The 24,985-nt window shown below is 36.4% G+C and overlaps 1 protein-coding gene across 5 annotated transcripts in view; it reads right to left on the bottom strand.

Annotated features, from left to right (window-relative positions):
- Positions 1-18,577: 18,577 nt before the first annotated feature.
- The window catches only part of LOC149544890 (serine/threonine-protein kinase ATG1c-like), a 121,422-nt gene continuing 115,014 nt past the window's right edge, over positions 18,578-24,985 (bottom strand). For all 5 annotated transcript variants that reach the window (XM_089795445.1, XM_089795446.1, XM_089795444.1 and 2 more), the window contains 6 exons: positions 24,598-24,679; positions 20,458-20,843; positions 19,979-20,334; positions 19,612-19,891; positions 19,344-19,414; positions 18,578-19,107 (listed from right to left, as the gene is read on the bottom strand). In XM_089795445.1, coding sequence (XP_089651571.1) covers positions 18,871-19,107; positions 19,344-19,414; positions 19,612-19,891; positions 19,979-20,334; positions 20,458-20,843; positions 24,598-24,679 — 1,412 coding nt within the window. In that variant the 3' untranslated portion in view covers positions 18,578-18,870. The remainder of the gene's footprint in view (positions 19,108-19,343; positions 19,415-19,611; positions 19,892-19,978; positions 20,335-20,457; positions 20,844-24,597; positions 24,680-24,985) is intronic.

Below are 24,985 nucleotides of genomic sequence, written 5' to 3'. Positions count from 1 at the left end.
TTTGTAAGCGAAAAAAGCTTGTATAAAATGGCCTAGGGTTAGGGATTTTCATAATGTATCATGATATTGTAGCTTCTTGCGGAAATGTTTAGTTGTAAGGGATTGTGGATTGTAGTCATTGGATAATAATAATATATAACTTGTTGTTCATGGATGTAGCCTAAGGATTGCGCGAACCACATTAAATCCTTGTGTCTTGTGTTCTCTTCTATGCAACTTATTATTTTTTAATATTGGCTATATTTGCATGTAATTGTTATTTATGTTCGTGGTTAATCCTAACACATGTTAACTATCATTTTTAGTTTTGTTTTGAATCATTTTTGTTCTTTCAGGTTAAAAGTACACATAAATATAAATAACCCAATAATATGAGAGAGATTCCCCTCTCAAACATTGAGAAAGGTTGTAATAATTTGGTTGTGATCAAATCCAATCTCTCCAACTATCGGTGCAATTGTTATAACTTCTTAGGGAAACATGGTCATTTTTGAAAAGGCATTTGCAGTGACAAATCTATTTACGAACACTATTTTGACTGAATAGGTTCTGCTTTTTGCAATATACCATATTATCTTATCCTGCTCATCAATTTATACAAATTCCCTTTCATGCATCTCATTTTTCACAATTCCCAAATGTTGATCATTAAGTCCCAACTTAGAGGTATCCCATATAGTCTACAACCTTATCTCTCATTCCATTTTGTTATATGTAATTTAGAGGGGTTTTCCCCAACCCTCCCAGCTGCATGCTTCAATTTCTCAACAATGGTATCCCATCATTTTATGTACATTTCAGATTTTGCCAATGGCAAGAGGCTTTTTCATTGTTGAATTCAAAAATGTTAAGGATCGAAACATTTGCATTATCACTTTTTTACTCGGTAAGATAATTGGATGCCAATAATTTAGGTTGTGGGAGCATCGTGGTAAAACCCTTATCTTGGTCTAGCTTCATTCCTGTTGTGGGCTTATATGGATTATATTTTGTGACCTTTTTGTAAAGGGTTTCAAGTCCCTTCAAAACCTATTTTTCCTTAATAAAAAATGAAACATCTTGTTACATCTAACCTAAATGAAGCCAAGGACATTGATAACCCATTTCAAGAAGCACATCATTAGAAATTGTCATACAGAGAATGTGAAATATGCATTTTACATAGGACAACTATGAGTCACAAAAATATACATACAAATATTAATTCCAATGTACTTTGTGCCAAACCTCATAAATTAAAATAGTTTTCTCCAAAAGGTCCTCAATAACATATCAAAAACTCAATAGCACGTTCAAAACATATAGGATATGTGGATCAATATACTCAACACACATACTGCAAAATATAATCATTAATGATAGCAAGAATAAGTTGGCATCTATGAAAACCATACCAATTTATACTAACTCAGCTAATTACTCAAATAACTCATTATACTAAATTGTGCAACAAACATATTCAAATGCTTCTTCTATAACAATTCATATCATGTATTTCATTATAGTTTGATTGTATCTTGCTTTGAAGAAGAGATCTTCAGTTTGCAAGTCTATTGTATATTTCCCTAAGATAGTGAATCTTACTTGCAAGCTTGGTGGTGGGCCTCTTGTAAAAATTGATTCATATATTATGAGTTTATCCCCACTTTGGTTTTTTCCTTCTTGGGGTTCCCTCGTAAAAATCTTAGTATTCATGTGTGGTGTGTGTTGTGTATTTGTTCTTTACTTTTGCAAATTTTATGAAACAATTTAAAAGATATTGAAATACTCAAATTTTAGGCTTATGTTGATTCACACCGCTTGCCTACTAAATGCATTTGACAAGAACAACAATCTATTATTCTATGTAGATCCCATACTTCATAGTTGTTCTTAACATAAATGCAATTACTTGGTGTAAAGCCAAATTCTGTAACACTATAGATGAAGAAAAAAACTCCAACTAGATCCAATTGAGGACAAAGGAAATATGTTGTCCAAATCAATTTTAGTTAACTCCTAATTTGAATAACCCAAGAGGCACCAAAGCAAAATCCTTGACCACCACATACATTAGATTAGTGCACCAATATCAGTCTTAGGAGGGTTGAGCATATTTTGCATTTCATATTCAAGTGTCTTCAACAAATTGAACTCTCTATGGTGAGTCCAAACAACATCCTACCTATTTAGTGACCTCTACCATTCACCCACATGTTGTGTATATATTGAAGTCATTTTATTATTTTACTCTTTTGGACTCTGTGTGTTGTTTCTCCTCCATTGAAATGCCATTAAGAGCAAGATTGCCTACCTGAAGTTCCCACATTAATTAGGTCTACCTCTTTACCAAATCCCCCATATGATATCAACCTCCAAATGGTTTAATTAATCAATGGTTTAAATTGTTTGTTAGTTTTCATTAACTTCACATTTATAAAGTTATTTTTTAACATAAAATTCTTAATATTCAACTTTACGTTTGTGTCTAAACCTTTAATAAGTGGGAGATTTTTTCTTGTTGTAACTTGCAAAAAAAGTGAGTATTTTTTTTTGATGATGAGAAAAGTTTTAGAAAGTTCATTCTATATTGATTCCAACAAGTGGTCTGAAACCTAGGTCCACTCCCCTCTTAGGCATTTATTCATGATTTTAGTACAGTTGTATTTAAAATTAGCTATTTTAAGAGAATTAGTTTATGCAATAACTATTGATTGGTAGTTTGAAACATAGTGTCACTTTTGTTGTTCCAAAAGTTAATATTTTTTTTCCAGTTATCACACATTGCACCTATTTAACTTGTAAAACTGAATAAGTTATAAAATGCCAAAATTTGGAGGATCACTAAATATTGCATTGAGATGATCTTAAGTTACAACATTATGCCACTTTTGTGAGTTGTGTTTTCATAAACCTTATGCACTTATGTTTAATTAAGTTTGTTCAAACCTTCAAAATATTGTCTTAAGTCAATCTCTGAAACTTCAATTGCACATAAAGGTCTTCAAAACACCCAATGAAGTTTGTTTAGACCTTAAACAATGTCACACCCATAAACAAACAACCCTTTGGGAAGGTTAATTCATTAAGGAGTCATGAGTTGCAAAAGTGAACTCTTAAGTCCAAGAGGCACTAACACCTTGGAGAACTATTTCATAAAATTCAAATCGTTAAGGTCGCAGCTCGAAGAATGTGGCATATAAAAGAAAGACAACCAACTAATCATTTCCATTCTTTCAAACAATAAAGCCCCAAATATCCCATTTTTATTTACCTTTTATTCCACTAAGAGATTTCTGGAGGCCACATAGGAAATGTTGATCTTTACATTATCTCAATGTAGACTTGATAAGGGAGCAAGTTAATTAAGGGGAGCAAGTTAATTAAGATGAAACCTTGAAGACCACAAAACTTGAAGCCCTTATTGCACAAAAGGTAAATAAAGGCTTCAAAAAAATGGAAAAAAATACTAATCAACAAAATACACAAAGGAAGAAAAAAATTCTACCTATCAATTATCACTTTTCAAATTAAGTGAGAAATAAGACAGAAGAAATGAAATGTGCCTTTTGTAAGAAATTGGAACGCAATGAGAACAAATGTATCTAAAATCAAGATAGAAAAAGTGAAATGTGCATTTGGTAAGAAATCAAGACACAATGAGAACAAATGTATGGAAAACTAAGATGGAAAAATTGAAATATGCTTTTTAAAAGAAATGAGGATACAATGAGAAGAAATGTATGCAAGAAAAGGATCTATCACCTAGCACAAAATCATCTTCAAATTCAAAATCTTCAAGGCAATGGCCAAATGTAAGGGTCATGCGCTCACAACTTTTATGGATTGTTCATCTCCACCATCAACTAGAGCATCAAAACTTAAAGTCACATGTTTAAGAGCATTCAAAAGTTCTTTCCAGTAGGATAGCAAATAGAAGTCGAAGGGCTTAATGCATATACATTTTGATACATTTTTCTTCAAAACACCCAAAGAAGTTTGTTTAACCTTTTAAATGTCATTGATTTACATTTGCCTATGAAATTTATGCTGATACATTTTGTACAAATAAGAACAGAAATTATAAAACCATCACCTCCCAAATACAATAACCATGTGAATTCAAGTTCACACTACTAATTTTCTAATTCTCTAAATACTTTTATGCATGAGTGAACTTACTCTTCAAAAGTCAAGTGATGTTTATACTAAGAAACAACTTGATTGACTTTCATACTAAGAAAGATCACACTTCTATAGTCTTCATGCAAATGCAACACTAACAATCTACAAATACTATACATTGTTCACATCTTTGGTTTATGTATTTAGATTGGAATAAGAGAATGGAAATTTTTAACGATGTCCACAAGACCGTCAGTTTAAGGGACCACTAATCACAACCTTGTACAAATTATATATTCCTTTCCATATTTGATCTCCTGCTAGGAATCATGACAATCAAACTAGCAATGTGCTTGAGCTTGTCCTCAAATAAACTGTGCATGTGGGCGCCTTCAAGATGACATTGTACTATGCCCGAATGTCTTCATATGCTATGCACTCGATGAGAAAGTTAATACCAAAAAAAACTCAAGTTTCCAGACATCGCTCCCATGAGGTTCTTATCAAAACCTTGAAATGATTTATCTTGTTGTACAACCTATAAGGTCAAACCAAGAGAGTAACAAATAACGCACCAAATATAACAGATTCCAATGGTTTTGATTTTGAAGTGCAATATTCTGATAAAATAAGATGAAAATTTGATCCCTTCACCAGAAATCATAGGAGGGGACATAAGATTTCAGAATAAAAAAGAAAAATTGGATGCTCTTAAATGTATCATTTAGACAAAAAATTGCCTCTTTTCCCAATTCAATTGATCAGTACTATCAATAATTTACAACACTTCAAAATCATTCTTGGCTTGCAAATTTCTTCACATTATCTTCCCCTCTTACATGTGTAGTCTTGCTCCTTTCCTCAAATCCGTACCTTTGAAACTTCATCATGCTTAGGTCATCAAACTCTGCAACTTTGCAAGCATCAAGATATCTTCATGGTACTTACATGATACTACCTCTCTACTACAAAATCAAAATAGCCAATCAGCATAACCTCTCACCAACTCTTCTCAAATGCCACATGTAGGTCCCATTCAAGTAATCATAAAAAAAACAAATATGGTTGAGAGGAAAGCTTGCCCGTATATAAATAAAATGAAAATCAGCCATCCTTTCATGAATGTAAATCTAAGTTGGCAGTACGGGTACAGGTATGAGAGCTGAGTACGTGGGTACAAAAATAGAATTTTTCCCTTGGGTACTTTTGTGATTTAAACATTTAGATAGAATTGTAAAATTAAATATGTTTGATATTTAATAGTTATAATTTTAGTTGTCTAACTTCTTGATTATAATCTCCACTCACAAACCCCTTGACTTGTAATCGAATTTCTCTATGACAAGATCCAACTAAATATTGGGGGTTTGGGAGTGGAGATCCCAATGGGTTTGGGGGCAGCTATGATAATCTACAAAAGGTGATAGAGGAGAGAAAAACCCAACGATAGAAAAAGAGAAAAGAAAGAGTGAAGAGAGCAAAATGATCTTTGTATTGGGCAAAATGATGCTTTTAGGGATTTTGGATGCAACAAAGAGTCAAAAATCATCTTATTTTGTTACTTTTTGGCACTCGGCGCCATTGGGTACACCTGGGTGCATATTGGGGCACACCCAAATCCTCAACACGTACATTGGCGTAACTAGTATGGTTGCTAGATGACTTAAGGTTGTAGCTGGTATGTAAGATGTTATGCTCCATGTTTCTAGGATAGGGATGTTTTAGGGGATGGGCATGTGTTTTCGGTACAGGTACAGGAAGTCAAACTTTAGGGTAAGGGACCTCAAGGGACGACGATTAAAAACATGGGCGATTTTCTCATATATAGAGACAAAATTCAAATATGCATATCATAATATTAATAAACTCTAGGATGCCTATTCGCCCTAGTTTGCGTTGGTTTCCTATCCGAAGGGGACAGATGCATGATACGTGACAAATCCCTGTGGAAGCTGGTAGGAAGCCTGCCAAAGGCTTTCGGATGCCTGTGGACTGGCTTCCACACGCATTCAAAAGCCTATGGCTAGCTTCCAACCAAATTCCACAGGGCTTCCTCACATATACAAGAGCACCCAAGAGCCTAGCAGCCAAAAACATTAAAAAATCTATAAAAAACTTAAGTTCTCCATTATGCATGTGCCTAAATTCATATTTTTAAGTTATTTTTTCCTATGAAACCCTAAAATGACCCTAAAGGTGAATTTCGAAGCATTCACAAACTCATTTTGGAACTTTGTTTGCACCTATAGCCACTTCTCATTTGATCTCTAGTTGCATTGCCATTGTGAAGGAAAGTTCATCATTTTCGAAGAGGATCAAAGGGCAAGAGATAGTTTTCTAAAATAAGTTTAAATCATTGAAATATCTTGAAATTTGATAAAGGGTGAAGTATCATAGTCATACTAGCAAATGATTTGTTTTTGTATATTTTTTGCATTTATTTGCATATATATATATATATATATATATATATATATATATATATATATATATATATATATATATATATAGGGAGGGAGAGAGAGAGAGAGAGAGAGAGAGAGAGACATTTCTTCCTGTATCCGCATCTGAATCACTAACTTAAGATAAACCATTCACATTAGGCATTCATATCATATCAATAAGACAACTAGGGCCCCATTCAAACAACAAAAAATAAAATTAATGATTTTTTGGGGGATATTTTACCTTTACCCCACTGGCTGCCAAAAAGGGGATGACCAACAGTCCCCAATGGATGCAACCCTAAAAACCACAAGGGACACATCCCTATGGAATATTGATAAGATGTAAATAAATAGTACAAGGGTGGCCCACCACTAAAAATCAAAACCAATTACAAACCAAGTAATTGTAGTGAAAGGATATGACTAACTGTAAGAATTTACCTTAAGGCAAAATTCACCCAAGAACTAAGAACTCAAACACAAGCACAATTGTAGACCAGAAAGGAGTATGATCAAAATAACAATGTATCCGATTCAATATGCATTATTCAAGTACACTAAGAGTGCTTGTATATAAAGGCCTCTAAGATGCATCTAGAATGCCTCGGAATCAGCTACATGATAAGTCATACAACTAGACACATGTCCACCAGATATGGATTATCCTCCATTAAGAAAAGAAGTAAGTGCGATAATGAGAGGATAAGCCTACAAGGGTGTATCATGGAAATCAGTGTTGTAGACAACATGTGCTAAAAAGGGGAATGCGAACAATCATGTTCTCTACATGACAACTCAGTGAATGATGCAAACTTCAGCGTTGTAAACACCATGTGCTGAAATAGAGTTGCATACTTATGTAAGTGTAAATAGTAAATACATATTTACACCAACACCCCCCCTTAAGTGCAACTTAGGGGAATGCCTTTAAGCTTACGGAAACTAGGATGAAATACAGGATGGGTCTCGGCTACTAGGCTATGTTAGGTACCCATGTACATAATGAAATACAATCTCTCATAAAACAGAGAAAGAGGGAAAACCTCATGGGAAAAACCCTCCCCCAAAAAGAGAGATGAAAAGGGATGCATGGATGGATGGAATAATCAAGACCCCCCATTACGACATACATCCAGTATATACAAAATTGAAAAATGAGAAGAACAAGACCTCATAAGAGAAAAAAGTTACCCCCCCCCCCCATAAGAAGGAAGAGGAAGAGTAACAATGTAGTCCCGCCCCCCACAAAAGAAGAATCCCGACCAGTGAGTGTTGTTGCAAGGAAGAAGTTGGTCCATGAATGCAGAAAGATGTTCCTTTCCTTTGGAAGAAACAAAGGCAAAGGGACAATCCCAAAGATGTATGCTGGTCTTGAAACTTGCTCAAGTATCCCTGTGCTGATACTGATGTTCGCCCCTTCCAACTGTGCTGAAAAGAACAAATGCAGATTTGGCAAGGATGTCTGTTGAACCTATTCCAATGAACCATTTGTCTCCTCAACTGATAAAAAGACCTCCAACAACTGTTGCTCATAAGGATCCACAATCACACCAACCTGTGAAGATTGATCATGTAGAGAATGGATATGAGGGTTAGAGTGAGCCCTCGCAACAACTATAGATGGATCATCTTCATCAAAGAGAAGATGTAAAGCATCAAGGTTGTCTCCCAAGTCTGCGATGTGTGACTCCACAAACAAACTTGCAATGTTTGTCATATAGTCATTAACTAAAGCTGGAGTTGGAAGACGAGATGTACCATGTTGTGTTGGACCTTTCACTGTAGCAATATAAGCATGTGGACTAGACTGATGATGTAACCTCTCACTGCAACTGTTGATAGAACCCTACGTCTCTGAATCTATTGAAGCACTATCACTGGTTTCAATATCAGTTTCCATAGTGTATGAAGTGCGGAGAGGATTAGAGGATAAGTTGAGTGAACTTTCCTTAAAGTGAACATTATAAGTTGAGTGAACTTTCCTTAAAGTGAACATTCTTCTCCACAAAAAACTCATGTGTCTTTGGATCCATAAGTCTGTAAGCCTTCATTCTATCGTCATACCCAATGAAAGTACCAAGGCCTAGGTGTCGATGCCTTATATGCCGTGGAAGATAGGTTTGCCCATGCTAGACAACCGAAGACTTTGACCATGCCTCAAAAGTAGGCTTCCCGTCTAAGGCATTATGAGGAGACCTGTTAAGTATGTGAGTGTCGTTGCTAATGGCTTTCACTTCTAATGTAAGATCAAGAGACTTAGCTTTTATCGTGCAACTTGCCATCTTTTTTAGAGTCCTAATCCTCAGTGCTACAACATCTGTCTTGTGTGGATTGAATGCTAGTGGATTATGATGATCAATTCCCTCATGTTTGGAAAATTCTTTGAGTCTTTTGTTCACATATTTGTTCTCATTGTCCACCATTAGAACCTTGATGGCTTTCTTGGATTTGCGTTCAACATGACTCTTAGAGGCTTGAAGCTTATAAACCACTACATTCTTGTGATGAAGGAAGTAAACCCATGTGAAACAAGAAAAGTAGTCAACAAACATAAGGATGTAGCGGCCTTGGCTGACTGAAGTCATTGCAAAAGGTCCTGCTAAAACCATGTGAACCAATTGGAGAACCACCAGTGCTTTTGAAGACTTCCCTTTAGCATTCTTCTCCTCGAGATGTATATCCACTGAACATGATGAACAGTCACCCTTAGAAAAGTTGATGTTAGGTAGACTTTGACCATGTGTTTGAAGCAAAATTGTTGAAGATAGCAGAAGGCAAGATGACCAAACCGCTCATGCCATAGTGTGATTTGTGAAGTAGAGTGAGTCAACAAGGCTTGAGAAGGAGACTTAGGCATAAAGTGGGAAAAGGAATAAAGCCTCTTGTCATCATTGACTTTCCCCACTGCAACCAATGAATCATCTTTAAAACTGCGCACCATCACTGAATCTGGAAGGAACTCAACTTTGTGACCATCTCCAAGGTGAGTGATTTGGTAAACTGAGAGGAGATTGGAGCCAAGGTTTGGAACGTAGAGAACATCTTTGAATTCCCCATTTTCCATTTCCATGTCCTTTCCCTTTAACTTCCATTTTAGTATCATCTCCCACGAAGATGTGTGTTACTTGTGATTGCTTCAATGAAGAAAAGTCTCCTTTTGATCAACCCATATGGTAGGAGGCACCTGAGTCAAGTATACATTCCGAAGAAGAACTTGTATTTGCCATAAGTGCTTGCCCATTTCCCTTTGAAGAGGTTGGAGTTGAATCCTTGGAAGTACCTGGCACTTGAATCTTGTTCTTCCTGAGTAGATTTTCTAACTCATCGATTATTTTAGTGTTGCAATGATGCTCGCCATGATTTGACTTTTTGCAATATGCACAAAAAAGTTTGTCATTTTCATTACTTCCCTTCTTATTGGAAGAAGAATTGCCTTGCTGTGAGGAGGATTGTTCTGTCTCAGATTGTGATTTTTTCTTCCATTGCTTCTTCTTGTTGCTTTTCCCTCCTTGAGTTGACTAGTTCTCATCACTAGCACCAATGCTTTGCTCTTTGATGTCGTGAGAAGTCCGAAATCTATCAAGTGAGATTGTTCAACAACCAACATTTCTACAAATGCATCAAATGTAGGCTTCTAGTAAGCAATTCCCATGGTTAACCTGTGAGTATTATAACTCGAAACAAATGAAGCATACTCTGAAGGTAGCCTCTTCAGGATGTGATGAATCAACTTGTCATCCTTATGGGATTTCCACAATCTTTAAGAAGTGTCCTATACTAATTGGCTTTGTTGATGTAATTTTGAATTGTGTCGAAGTTCTTTGGATCCAAGAGAAGTAGATCGTCCTCAATCTAAAATCCATTTCCTTCATCCACCTTTCCATACAATGATTCAAGTTTGTCCCAAGCAGGTCTGGATTCTGTAAAACTGGCAATGTGAAAGAAGAGATCTCTATGTACACAATTTCTGATAGCTCCTAAAGCCTATTGGTCTTGTTGTTTCCAATTAATGAGTTCCTTAGCATCAGTGGGTTTGGGTATTGTACCATCAACATAAAAACTGAAACCTTTTTCCATTAATCTACTCCATGCAATATATTTCCATGTAGAATAATTACGTGAAGTTAGAAGTGGACATTTAGGTGAACCCATGATGAAGAAAATGAAAAGAGCACAAAAGAGAGACAAGAAACACAGTACATGTTGGTCTGACTTTTTGTGTAGTAGAAGTTTTCTGTTAAATCATAGAAAAGTCAGATGTTCTATTCCTAAGTGAAGCATAGGGTTTTGGATAATCCATCCATAAAAAAGTAATCATCATGTAAACCCTATATCCTTTTTATTCATAAATTGTCGGGCGCGAAATTTTGATTTTTCAAAAGAGACGAATATGCTGTCATATCCTTTTTTCCTTTTCTCCCAGGTTACTTTTCTTCTTATTTGTCCCAGCCGTCAGATCCGAGTAGATCTACCGTTGTCGTTACCTCGCTATGGCAAGTTGCATGCTTATTAAGTATGGCGAGGTAACGAATGCTAAGTATTTTACGAGGCAGGACCGTAAAGTAAAGATACGGCGATCGGAGATTTGCTTATTAAATGATTTATTGTGCAGGTACACTTTCCAAGTTACCATCCAAAAAGGATAGGGACCCACTAGAAATATCTGATATCAGAGCCGGAATGATGGTTTTTCCATACGTTCTGCCACCTCGCTATCGGAAAAATCAGACACTTCGCCGTTAGCGAAGTAGCGAAGCCCCGTAAAATGGTAAAAGGTCGGCAAGATCTTTGGTGACGTGGAATGATAAGTTACTACAGTAAATTTTGACATGTGCCAACTATGCAGAGATCCGATTCTCATTAATGCCTTTCTGACTGAATGTACAAAAGATCCTGAACGTCAGCTTGGAATGGATCAACGGAGCTCGCTACCTCGCTATGAAGAGTTGCGAGGGAGATACTTATAGCGACATAGCGAGTTGGACCCGCCGCCTTCTTTCTTAACAAGCCCTATAACGTATCTTTCGATCAATTCCAAATCAGATCCACGATTGTCGTCGCTTCGCTATGGCAAGGTGCTCGTTCTTTATGCATAACGAAGTAGCGACATGTTGACACGTGTTCTCAATCGTCAGTGGGTCCAGGTATAAGCGCCATCAAAGAAAGAATTTTGTACGTGGCGAGTTCTCATTGGGTAAATTGACTGACATGACAAATGCAACTCCTAGTTGTTCTCTCTGCACCACATAATCGTAGGATGTTTGAAGATCGACGGCGCAGTTTTAAATGAAAAATGTAGTGCCACTCTCTGTATTAATTAGACAAGAAAGCTTCGTCCGTGAGGAAAAACAGAGTATAATACAGAGAGATTTCATCAGTTTCATCTTACGCGAGCAAAGATTTGGAGCCATTCTTGTGCAGAAGCAATTACTGAAAGAAAAGCGCGCCAAGGTCTGGTAGAAATTGTGAAGTTCTCTGTTCGCGGAAAATTTGCAGGAATACAGAGGAAAACAGAGACAGAATTCAAATAAGTAATATTACCATAATCTTCGTAAGCTTTTCAGTTCTAAAAAGATAGTCCAAGATGCCTCCGAAGAAGGGATTTTCAGGTGCAATAAACTACTTGGATAGAAATGTGCATGATGATTTGCTTGAGTTGCTTCCTGAGTCTACTGTAGAAACGGTGCAAGTTAAGAGGTTAACCTCACTGAACCCTAGGCTAAGGATAGTTGATGGATTGTATGATAAGGGTAATTGGGTTCAGGATGCTCAAACTTCTCAAACTGGTTTGAGTTTATTCAAAAAATGGTTTGCAGAAAGGAAGTTATATGCCCCTCATGCCAATATATGGAATTTTGATCTTGGAAAGCTTGTTGTTCCCAGTGTGTTTATGGATTTTGACCTGCTTGAAGCTATAGCGAAAAATTATGATCAAGCCACTAAGGTAGTGAGAAGAATGGATGGTGAGGCTTTAGTTACCATCAGTCCAGAGGAGATTAGGAAAGTTTTCAGTCTGGGACCTCTCACTATTTATCATGTGCCCATTAACTTGATAGAGTTAGAAAAGGAATATATGTCCAAAAGGGATGTAGTTAGACAAGGTGCACTGAAAGCCCACATAGGCCGAATTGGAGACCTACCAACAATAACATCATCTTCTAAAGAACCATTCAAGAAATCATGCTTTAATGCCAGGGCAGTAGAGATATATAGGACCCTGTGCAGAGTCTTCGGAGAGGGCGAAGAAGACTTTATTCCGGTGAGCTTCATGTATATGATCACCCAAATCTCCTCTTTTGGTGTGGAAATAATTTTTTATTTTGCATCTTACCTGGCTAATGAGATTCACCAGGGATTGGTGGGGATTGCAAAGGGCAAGGTGGAAAAGGTTTGGGGTCAGTACTCCCTATTGATGCATATGTTTCTTTTTAAAGGGGCTACTTATTTCAGTAAAAAAATGCTTTTAAATAGGGAACAAGAGGGGGAGGCACTGCCAGTCCAATTATGGAGTGCAAACATAACTTGGGAAGCAGAAAATGCTAGTTTTGTTAGATTTGATAGGCACTTTGCCTCTAAACTAAGATGCCTCATGTTGAGTGACAATCCCAAAATTCCTAAGGCATTAATGCATCTTGTCAGGCCTATGGACAAACCCCATAGTCTAAAAGTTTCACATAATTGGGGAGATATTATCCCATATCCAGTCTCAACTGTCATTAGGGTCTATGGATTCAAAGGGACACCCCATGTACTACCCTATCAGGTACCTTTAAAGGTAGGGATAGCTGAATTTTTGTGGCAGTTGGGAGGAGTGGAGGAGACATTTTTGCACAAAAGGGGAACAGGATCAATTTTTCCTACTTGCACTATAGCTCACCAATTTGTGATAACTAAAGAAGGGTGGATCTTTCTCCACAAAATTTTGGATCAGTATAAGATGGCAGTGTCTCATGCTCGTTTTTGTGACACAAAAGGTTTCTTTAACTCTGCTCTTAGACTTAGGATCAAGCTTCGTCCAAGTCAGCATGATTTCTATTTTCCTGAAGATATAATAAGGAATGAATATTCTCTCCATGAGCAAGAAATAAAGAAAGAAAAATGGAGAGTTTATTCAAAAGTTTTGGAATTCATTAATTGTTTTGACAAAGATTACAGTCCTCTTAGTAATGCTGCAACCAATGCAGATAAGATAAATAAGCTCATGAATACATTCTCTGAGATAATGGAAGTAATGAATGAGAAGAAACAACATTTTATTGATTCTTTTCCAGATAAAGCCAGAGAAGTTATGAGAAAATTGGGTTTCACTCCCAACATTGGAATGGGTCCACTAGTTGTACGAAAGAAGAAAGAATATACTGTTGTTCAGCAGCAGATGCCCATTGTAAACAAAGAAAAGCAGGTAGTTGAATCTACTAGTACTGTCCTGGAAGAAAGACCCCCTGAACCTTCTCCCAAAAGAAGAAAAATAATAAGGGAAGAAGGATCCCCTGATGAAGGTTACTCACCTTCTCAAACTCCAATGAGAATTGAGGAAGAGCAGCTCACCAATGAGCAAATTAAACAAATGGGGTCACAAGGAGAAATTTTTGTTACTCAAGCAGAAATTGATGAAGGGAACCCCCTGGAACCTCCTGTGCCAAGTTTTGAATTAACTGTAGCAGATTTCAGAGGAAGGGAATTGGACCCTGTTTTGGAACAAGCCAGTCAACAATTTTTATCTGATAACAGTTTTGTAAGATCTAGGGCTTTCCATCAGTTTGCATGGAGGGTAAACATGCACATTTTTTAGCAAAAGTGTAAGAATATGAAAACAGAGCATCCAGAAATGGATGAGGCCTCCATTCAAAATCAAATAAAGGAACAAATGATGCAAGAGTTCCAGAATATAACCCCTGATGAGGGTAGACAGATGGTAAAAATTGCAAATATTTTATTATTGCCCAATTGGGATATTGCTGATGCATTAATTTTTTATTCTGTATCAAATAATTTAGGACTACAGGATCCAAATAAAGAGGAATTCTTGGGAACAGCATTCAGTAATGATCAAGCTGCCCTTGTTATGTGGTCACTAAGAAGAGGATCCCAGACTACTTCATCACAGCTTGACGATTCAGGACTAACAGGGAGTATCATTGTAAGGAGAGTTGCTGATACTTCAAATGTACAGGCAGCCCACATGAATGTGGATTATTCTAAATTTGCCTTGGCCACTGTAGAAAGAGAAGAAAAGGAAATGATTGATTTGCACAGTAAATATGAAATAGTGGTGGATGTTTACAATCAAGAGGTAAAAAAGAGAATTGAGCTGGAAAACAGGGTATCTCAATTGGAGAAGATACTTGGAAAAAGGAAAGTGGGAGAATCCAGTACACTGAGAATTGCATACCCTTCACAGTCATCTGTTGGATTAACCCCTATCATTGAAATACCTGACACCCCTGAAAGGCCCCAATTCTATACTGCAGAGGAATTTGAAGCAGAAAAAACCAAATTACATGAGTGGCAGATAGAATTTAGAAATCAGCAAAAAGAAAAATGGAAACAAGGTGTGACATATCTGAGGGATAAAATACAATGGTCAACTTTTTATGATCAATTGACAAGGATTGTAACCCTCATAGATGAGTTGAATAAAGAAAAGGATGGACTAACTTCTCTTGCGCAGAAATGAAGAGAGAGAAATAATGATATTACAATCATATGTATATCTGCAGTCCAAATGCCTTATCATCAAGTTGAGAAGGATTTTGATTTATTGAATAAGTTAGAAAATTTTGAGAATGAAAGAAATTCTTTACAGAGAAGATTGATACTCTGTTTTTCAAAATATCTTGCTGAAAAATTCACCCTACTTCCTTGCGCTTTAGAATCTGTTGATACAGTAAAGGAAAAAGAAAAATGGAAAAAGGAAATGGATGAGTTATTCGATAACAGAATAATAAACATCATCAGTGAGACTGGCCATTGGTTTTGGGCAAAGACAAACGAGGAGCTAGTAAAAATACAATTGTATTATACTGATATGAGAAAAGAATTGGATGATTTAGAAGAAAATGCAAATTCTTTAATAAAGATACAAAGAGAAACTCTAAGTTTTGATTGGCCAGATGATGATACTTTTAATAAATGGAAAAATCAGTTTATGGAACAGATGTCAGAAGACAATGAGGAAGAAGATGCAAAAGTAATAGTTACCTTTGTAATCAGCAATGATGACATGAAAAATCCCCAAGTTAAAGTGAGTTTGCAGGTAACAGAAGATGATACATCACTTACAGACCTCATGGGTATGTACTCCGAAGATGAAGAATGATTGTAAGATCAGATCACAACAACTAAGAAGCATAACAGAAAGGGACCCGCCAAGAAATGTTGTTGTAATTAACCTTTCTGTTATTTTGTTTTTGTCTTTCTTTAGAATGACACCTGTCACCTTCTTTAGCCTGAAGCTTGTTGCATCTCACACTATTTAAGTGATATCCCAAGGCTAAAGAATGGTCCGAATTCTGTTTTTACTAAGTGTTGTGCTTAGTTCTGTTTTTGGTCCAAACATTTGAAAAGCAAGTTTGTAGTATACTTGTCTGTCAAAATTTATGAGAATACATGAATGTAGAAAGAGTTGTGCTTCTTTTCTGAAGGTTTTTCTGGGTCTATTGTAAAGGATATAACATTTTCAAAAGAAATGAATACAAATTATGAACTGTCCCCATATCAGTTCTTTTTGAATTTTGTCTCCTTTTAAATACTTAGCTACCTTGATGTTGTGTGAGTAAAAACTTATGCAATTGATTGCAATCTAGTAGGGTTGTATATCCATTTATTATTGTTGTTAATTCAATGGATTAAATAAGAGCTCTGATGAATGTGATGAGATTTCTTAGGTATTTAAAAAAAATTTTGAATGATAAATTCGATAAAAATTGCTAATAGAATTTGTTGCAAAGCAATAAATTAGATCTAAGAATTTGCTATAAACTCTGAACCCCAATGGATTAGGCACTGATCGAAATTATTTCAGCCAAAAAAGAAGTATATTATAACTGGTATCATGAAATCAAATTTTACTTTTATTTCTTGTAAGATATTCAAAGTTGGCCAGCACTTGCCTGCATGGAATGTTTTAGCTTCATTTAGCCATTGCTGTTGAAAACATCTGCAGATCTATAGAAGATTTCTTGGCCATATCTGTTCAAGGGATGTGTTTACCAATTTGGTAAGAGTTTTGTATATGTTTGAGGATTTAGAGATGAAAATCAGAATGAAACTAAGAATAATTCTCATACAGTTCCATTTTTGAACCATCCCTGGGTACACCCGCCCTGGTTCTGCAAAGCCAAAAGAGTAGAAAACCGTCTATGGTTTTGTTTGAAGTTGGGTCCTAGTACTTTGCATATGCAAGTGTTAATGAGAATTGGCTATTCTTTAGGTTGTATATGTACTGATATCTAGGTATTAAGCCTTTTGTCGCTTAGTAGTTTTAGCACTGTTCCATAAATCAAAAAACACCAACAATACACATCGATGCCGACGAACTCCTGTGTCGGAGGACATTTTTTCAGGCGCTAGTGAACTTTTGTGCCGGAGTTTCCACATAGTGGGAACCAGATAAAACAGCGTCACTGTCGGAGGACATTTTGCGGACGCTTGCCGAAAAACAAGTTGTTGCCGCCAATATTGGAAAAGCAGTGCCGGAGGGGGCAGATGCGACGCTAGAACATGGAGGTTTAGTCCCACATTGGATGTGGGGCTGAACCTCACACAACTTATAAACCAAATGCCATGGATGTAAAACAAAGAGAAGCCTGTGGATGGTGGTGCTCTCTGTCGATTTGCTAGGTGGGTTGTTGTCCGATGCTATGTAGTCGCTGAGTATATTAAAGGCATCGCTGAAATTAGATGAAGGAATATGCCCGCCGAATATTCCTCTGCATAGGGTCGAGATCTGACAGCCTAGTACCTATGCAAAAAATAAATTCTCTGCTAACTACCCTAAGGGCAAAAAAATTTTGAAAAAAGACGGTAAAAAATGCAGAGAAATTAATAGATCCAAATTAAAAAATTGCAGATCTAAAGATCATACCCGTATTGCAAATCGAGGCCTTCAGGTGCCGATTTGCAAAAAAAAATTTGTCTCACAATCGACTTTGAGCTAAGGCAGCTGAATTTATAGTCGATTTTCACCGAATCAGCGTTCCAGACGCAATAGCGAGGTCAGATCTGGCTCTAGACACTCCCAATTTCTGTAGTACTCCAAATTCGGGCCGAGGTGCTGAAGCAACAATGGTCTCGAACGGCTATGTGAAAACAAAATCTCCAAGCTCTGATACCATGTAAGAATTTGCCTTAGGGCAAAATTCACCGAAGAACCAAGAACTCAAACACAAGCACAACTGTAGACCAGAAAGGAGTATGATCAGAATAACAATGTATTCGATTCAATATGCATTATTCAAGTACACTAGGAGTGTCTGTATATAAAGGCCTCTGAGATGCATCTAGAATGCCTCAGAATCAGCTACATGATAAGTCACACAACTAGGCACATGTCCACCAGATATGGGTTATCCTCCATTAAGAACGGAAGTAAGTGCAATGATGAGAGGATAAGCCTACATAAGTGCAATGATGAGAGGATAAGCCTACAAGTGTGTAACACGCAAATCAGTGTTGTAGACAACATGTGCTAAAAAAGGAGTGCGAATAACTGTGTTGTTTACATGACAACTCAACGAATGATACAAACTCCAGTGTTGTAGACAACATGTGCTGAAATAGAGTTGCGTACTTCTATGTTGTCGATATGACAACTCAAAAAGGTACACAACTCCCAAGTGTCTCACAAAATAAAATAATAAAATAATGCAAAATAATAAAATGATGCATTAACCTAAGTAAACTTAAGTAAGTGTAAATAGTAACAATGTATTTACACCAACACTAACATAAGAATATAAAATATATAAAAAGTGTCTTGGACATTTGTTTAATTGCACTCGAGAGAAATGTTTGACCAAGCCAAGTGAAGAATGAAAGAATATGTATACACATATACAACGAAATAATTGGGTTTACATTACAAAAGCTGTAGAAGCATACAGCCAGCTAACCCGGTTGTTTTCCCAAGGAATTATAGAATAGACAATGAAATCCAATGAAGACTTGAAAACTTGGGGTACAGTCTAATACAAATTTGTTATATCAATGACAGCACACCAAATATGGAGTGAGGATGGTTACAGATTTCTGACTTCCTCATGCAAATCAGTTAAATCATAATATCCCTGCAAAAATCTTTGTATAAGGGCATCCTAGTTCAAACGCTTTGCAGGCCTTCAGGATGTGGTATGCTCATCCTGCTCATACAGCATTGGTTTTGTCTAAAAGTTAAAACATCAATGTAACGGTGAAGTCGATGCTGATCAGATGTATTGAGCAAGAAGGGTGGGTTAAGCATCAAAGAGGTTGCCTCAAGCAGGAGAAAGTGGAACAGTGTAGCAGATTTTGAATACAGATTTGCAGCCTCATTTATGTTGCTCATTAGCTCCTCCACCTGAAAATAATACAACAATCACAGGATAGTTAATATATTGAGACCCAACCAAAAGCATATTTTTAACAAAATATTTCAGTCTACTTTTAACTGTAACAGTTTAATCAATAAAAGTAGGTGCTTATACACTAAATTTGTTAAGACAAACTTTGTTTTGATGTATATTCTTCTATGTCATTTAAAAAAGAAGTAAAACATATTGTTGCTAATTAAAGAGTCTTAATATTGCTGCTTACAGCACCCCTTCTGCCCAGGCAAAGGGCTTCCTGAAATATACTTTCTATTGCATCAGGCATCTCCGCATTGCCTGTTACCAAAATACATGAACAAATCTTGGAAGCATTAGTTTCAAAATTTATTCCAATTATGCATAAGCTAGTTTATAACTACAAAGATTTCATATGCTAATATGCTATAGATATGTATTCCTAATAATTGCATGGAACTTGTCTAGCAAGTTGATTGACATGCAAAAACAAACAGGAGAAAAGTGATCTGTTTTACCATCCTGAGGTGCAAGCCTTTCAGCACGTTCAACTGCTGTGAGGAACTCTCTTTCCATTTGTGAACAAGCTGCTGCTGCTCCATGAAAGTTTAATTCTTCTGATGTTCGTGCAGTAATGGAACTTCTGTTAAAAAATTCATTGCTGTCGATTATGTCAGGAGATAAACTCCCTTCTGTAGCAGTGGCAGCCCAATTGTAGCACACATGCAAAGCCTGCTTCCAAATGGCTAAGCACACAAGTTGAAGTGAAAATGCCTCCAACTGTTTCTCTGATTTAAGCTACAAAGGTAACAAGCAAGAATTATGAAGATATACTCAATGAATAAAAATAATATTTTAAAAGCAAAAAAATTCCATTAGTTGTACCTTTTCATTTGCTAGTTCAGAAATTGCATAAGCACAGCCCATCAGTGATTGGAGCCTTCTTCGGGGATCTGAGGGTTGATTTGCTATATCATCAGCTGATCCTGGAGAAGTGCCTGATCGTATTGAACTATGATTCCCAAGACTTCCAGAACCACCTACAAAGTCTATTGCAGGTCCAGCTATTGCCATTGGAGCACTCATCGCTTGAATCTTCTGAATGGGCTTTGTTGGAGAAGTTGCCAGCTTATCTGGTAACTGACCCAGCCCAGAGGCAGTAATTGATGCATAAGAAAGCTCTGCTGATGTAGCAGGAACAAAAACATAATCTTGATCAATATATTCATATGTGTCGAGCTCTGGCAACATCATTAAAGAATCTGTTAGGAGAACTAAAATATGATATATCATATAACCAAATATTTTGCTGAACACAAAGCCAAAAGAATGTGTATTCATTCAAATACAGATATGACTATTACCTTTAGAAGAAGGCGTATTCATACATTTGTTTTCCATGACAGCTGCTGGGAATTTAAATGAATTGGTGCTCATGGGTCTTTCTTGTTTATTCTTAATAAACAGGATTGGCTGTTTTGTATCAGATTCTACACCAGAAAGCAATCCTTTATTGCTCGAGACTTTCAAAGATGGATTTTTTCTAGCCAATACAGCAGCACCCACAATGGCAGAAGAAATAGAACTGTTGTACACATTTTTCTTTGAGGAAGAAGCTAAACTTCCCAATTGACCATTTAGATCATCATCCAAAGGGAAAGGTAAGCAATCCTCCTGTGAGCTCTCTCCAATGTCACTCAATGAATTGCCTCCTAACAAAAATGAATCTTTATTGGGACCAGCTGTAAGCCTGTATAGAAATTTTCTTTTTAAGCCAATAGAAACCAGACTTCAAACGCATTCTGAAAATGTAGTTGTAAACAAAGAATTTTAATGAACTCAAAACTTAATGAGAGATTTAACTTCATTTCTTCCGGGAAGTTATGTATGATTCAAGTGAGCGAATATAGAAGAAAAATGAAAGTTAAACAAGTAACAAACAAGATAAAAGACCAAACTAATTCATTCATGGATGCAGCATTAATTTAGGAAAGCATAAGGTGAAGCTAATGTTGGAGTAAATTAATCTTTACTTGTATACTAAACTTAGGCATTATTAATTAAGTTACCATGGTTCGTCCCTGCACCCCCCAGACCAGCAGAAGTTCAAACTGGTTCAAAGTTTGGGTCCGGTTTGATGTCTGGTCCAGGAAAGGTGTGATATTTTCCCAACTGGTTTGAACTGGTTCAAAATAAGTTCGAACCCGGGCGGACCAAGCTGTCAATTGTCGAACAAAATTTGAACCACATCATTTCTGGGCCCTGCAGACGGCAATAAAGTGTTTTGTTTGCAAAATTTAATCAGTTTTTGGCGTCCACAACCCTAAAGGTTGTGTTATGAAATGCTTTTGGTGGCCTCTCATTGTCATTTTTTGTTTCCACTGCTCGTCTTACACTAGATGATTTTGAAGAATTTGATACCAATACCATTGTTGCTGCTGCTGCTGCTGATCCCATTGACCTCTGCTCTATTGCCAAATCAACTAATGCCGGAGAAGAAGAAGATGAAGATTGAAGAATTTAAAATATTAATAGATTTTTATTCCATTAGTTGAACAATGAACGTGAAACAATGATACTCGAACTTGATGCTATGATTTATTTTTAATGTTTTGAATCTTTGATGTTGAACTTGTTACTTGAACTATATAATGGTATGATCACTATGATTTATGGTGTTTAAATGTGTTTATATATCAAACACATTTAGAATGAGTTGCATATATATTAAATATATTTGTGAAGCATGAGTTAACATTAGAATGTAGCATAGTAGCATAAACACATTTAAACACCATAAATGTGCGCGCGTGCGTGTGTGTACTACATATTTTTGTACTTACTACTAATGAACCCATACCCCTTCCCAAAATTTTGATGAACTTAAAAACCGGTTCTCAAACTTCGAACTTGGCACCGATCTCGAACTGGTAGCTTAATTAACTATTAGGTTTGGTTACATCTCCTTACCAGTTAATTCCGTGCCTTTATATGCAAGGCACATCTGTACATTTGTTTACTCCCTTCAAAGTGTGTTTAATACTCAAGAGCAAACAGGAATATGAACAGAATACATATAAAATAATTCAGATAAAAAACATAACACAGTAAGTTGGGTAAGAAATAGCTTCATTCTCTTGTAACGTCTATACAATGCTAGTTCTTGTTCTTGCTGCCAACCCACAAGATAACGCATTCAACGGTTCGTTAAGATAGCCAACTGCCAGTTACCTACAACTACCTAAGAACTTATTTGTCATTACATTGCCTTCGACATAACAGAAGGTAATTTTTATAATTGGTGAAACTACCACCAACATCAGGCCCCCAAAAAAATTAGTTGCCTTTGAGACGACAAAACGAAAACAAGCTGATGTACTAAAATAATAACTACTACTGGGATTGCAATGTCTCCATGCCAAGGCTGAGCAACATGCTGTATGCCATAGTCTGTATGCACGCCAGGTTAGAACAAGCCAAATAGTTTAAGTGCCATAAGCAAGTCAAGGAGTTGTATGGGATCAAGCCAGCATCATACAAAAGGAAAAGCACACGGTGAGTTGTATGAAGGGAGTAATCAGTAATACTGGGGTGAGAGCAAGCCATATGTGTGGGAGTGAGAAACTTCAATACTGTATGGAACCTGTTGAAAAACCATACATTGGAGCAGTTTGTATGTGAGAGCAAAACTTTCATGCAAGATTTCCTTATGATCAAGAGAGAACAGGAAGCTTACTGACCCAGTCTGTATGTGGAACAATACAAGAACGTAGAGGAATCAACAGGCTATATGACATAAACATTATACAGTGAACCAGTCTGTATAGAAGGAGCAATGCTCACAAACACTTTGGGTTGTATAGAAAAAACAGGTCGTACAGTAAAGAGACAGTTGTACACAGGGAGTGAGTTGTTTGAAGAAAGGGAAAAACCGTACAAAAGGGAAATGTCAAGATTATATGGGGAAGAACTGTCAAGGTCGTATGAGGGGAGTTACAGTACAGACAAATGAGAATAAAGGTGTGACCAAAAAAAAAAACTCACCCATACGTGAGTTCCAAGCCTCACATGAGCTGTACGTGAAGACCCTATCAAACTACATGCAGAAACAACTCTTGAACCATAAGCCATTCGATCATCTCAATGTCATTCTTGTGTAGAGCAACACAAACCCTTCCAGTATATCATATGGGAGGTGAAAGAATTAACTTAAGTCACAATTGCATTGGCAGCAAGTGGCACCTTAGCAAGTGTATTGTAATGCAGTCAGACCATTGGGTGTAGCACTGCCCACATACCCCCACAAGGGGCATTGTCCCTTGACTCTTCTGCGGGTGTTGCCCCATACCCCCATTTAATTTTTAAAAGTGCATTAAAATGTTGAGTTTGCACAATACAAGTCATTGTCTACACTCTGACCATTATTCTTGTCAAATATAACTTTATGTATGCTTGTCATTTGGAAGACAACTTTTTCTTTTTGAGGGAGATGATGCAGTCGGCGTCTACTGCCTATTGTTATGTTTTATACTATTAGTTATCCGTCAATGTATTAATTTTTTGTTTGTCGTTACTCTTGGGTGGTTGCGACGGTTAACAGTTGATGAATTCAGGAGCTAATAAAGATAAAAAAAAATTTATTCCTATATCTGGTATGCACTGCCCTCTGTATTATTATTTCATGTATGTAACTTACCAAAATAGCATTAAGCAACATTATTTCATCATCTCAATACATTTAATTTTCTGATGATTTATTTCTCTCCTCGAGGGTTTATAGTTGTGTTTGCTCCCGGAAGTTGATCACTCCTACATGGTACCAGAGCTGTCTCACAGTAACTCCTGCATTTGAGATTTCTGTCAGCTGAGCTTGCAGCCCAGAGTTCCAATTCTGCAATAAATGCACCATTTCATTTGGTGCCATTCTTGGTTATATCATTTTCAAATTACAAATTGATGACCTGATGAGTTGGATAGGTAGATGTACAACTAACACAAAGCTAAATGTCCCTAATCGTCAATTAATAATTAATAATGCCTAAATTAAGCATATGAGTAAATAATAATTCATTCCAACAACCCCCTTTTTAGTGCAACTTTGAGAGAAGATTAGTATGCAATATGAGCTCAATCCAATATGGATCCTGGCAACTAGGCCATGTTAGATACCCATGTATAATATAAATGCAATGCAATCAAATATGCAATGAAATGCAATCTCCCATAAATGAAGAAAAGGATAAAACCACTTGGGAGAAAGCTCCTCTCAAATAAAAAGAAACAAACAAGATGCAACAATAAAGGACACAATAACTGATAAGAGTTTCTGATAACATATCTGGACACCATGCACAGAATATATTACTCTTCTAACAAAACATGTTTTATTAGAATGTTGCAAAAAGTTCTTACAATGAACTATATCCCACAAAGCACAATGTTTACTGATAATTGCATATAATCACAAATAAAATGAGGTTCTTATGGAAAGCATTCATCTTTACCCTTCTAATTTTTGAGAGATATCCACCTTTGATTCTTCAAGGAATTTATGACTGAAGAACTCCTCAAATGTCAATCTTTCCACTGAAAAGAATATAAATCCACATGTAAGATCAAGATAGATATTTGAGTTCATCTCTCCACAGAAAAAGAAATCAAATGTAAATGTAAAATAAGTATAGACACTTTGACTTCCTTCGCAATAATAAATAATATTTAGATAATCCCCCATATAGATATTTGTATTTATTTCATATATAGACACTCTCACACTCGGCAGCACCAACACAAGAAAATTATCATACCCAGAATGTTAAGAAGTTTAGTTCAGGAAACCCAGTTAACTACATAGGGTTAATGAAAAGGAAACATTGGCAACCTAAAATAATC

The sequence above is a fragment of the Cupressus sempervirens genome, chromosome 8, assembly GCF_028749045.1.
Source record: "Cupressus sempervirens isolate cs-2001-9-10 chromosome 8, ASM2874904v1, whole genome shotgun sequence".
NCBI lineage: Eukaryota > Viridiplantae > Streptophyta > Pinopsida > Cupressales > Cupressaceae > Cupressus > Cupressus sempervirens.
The sequence above is the reverse complement of the archived record's forward strand: the minus strand, read 5'-3'. Positions and strand labels throughout refer to the sequence as shown.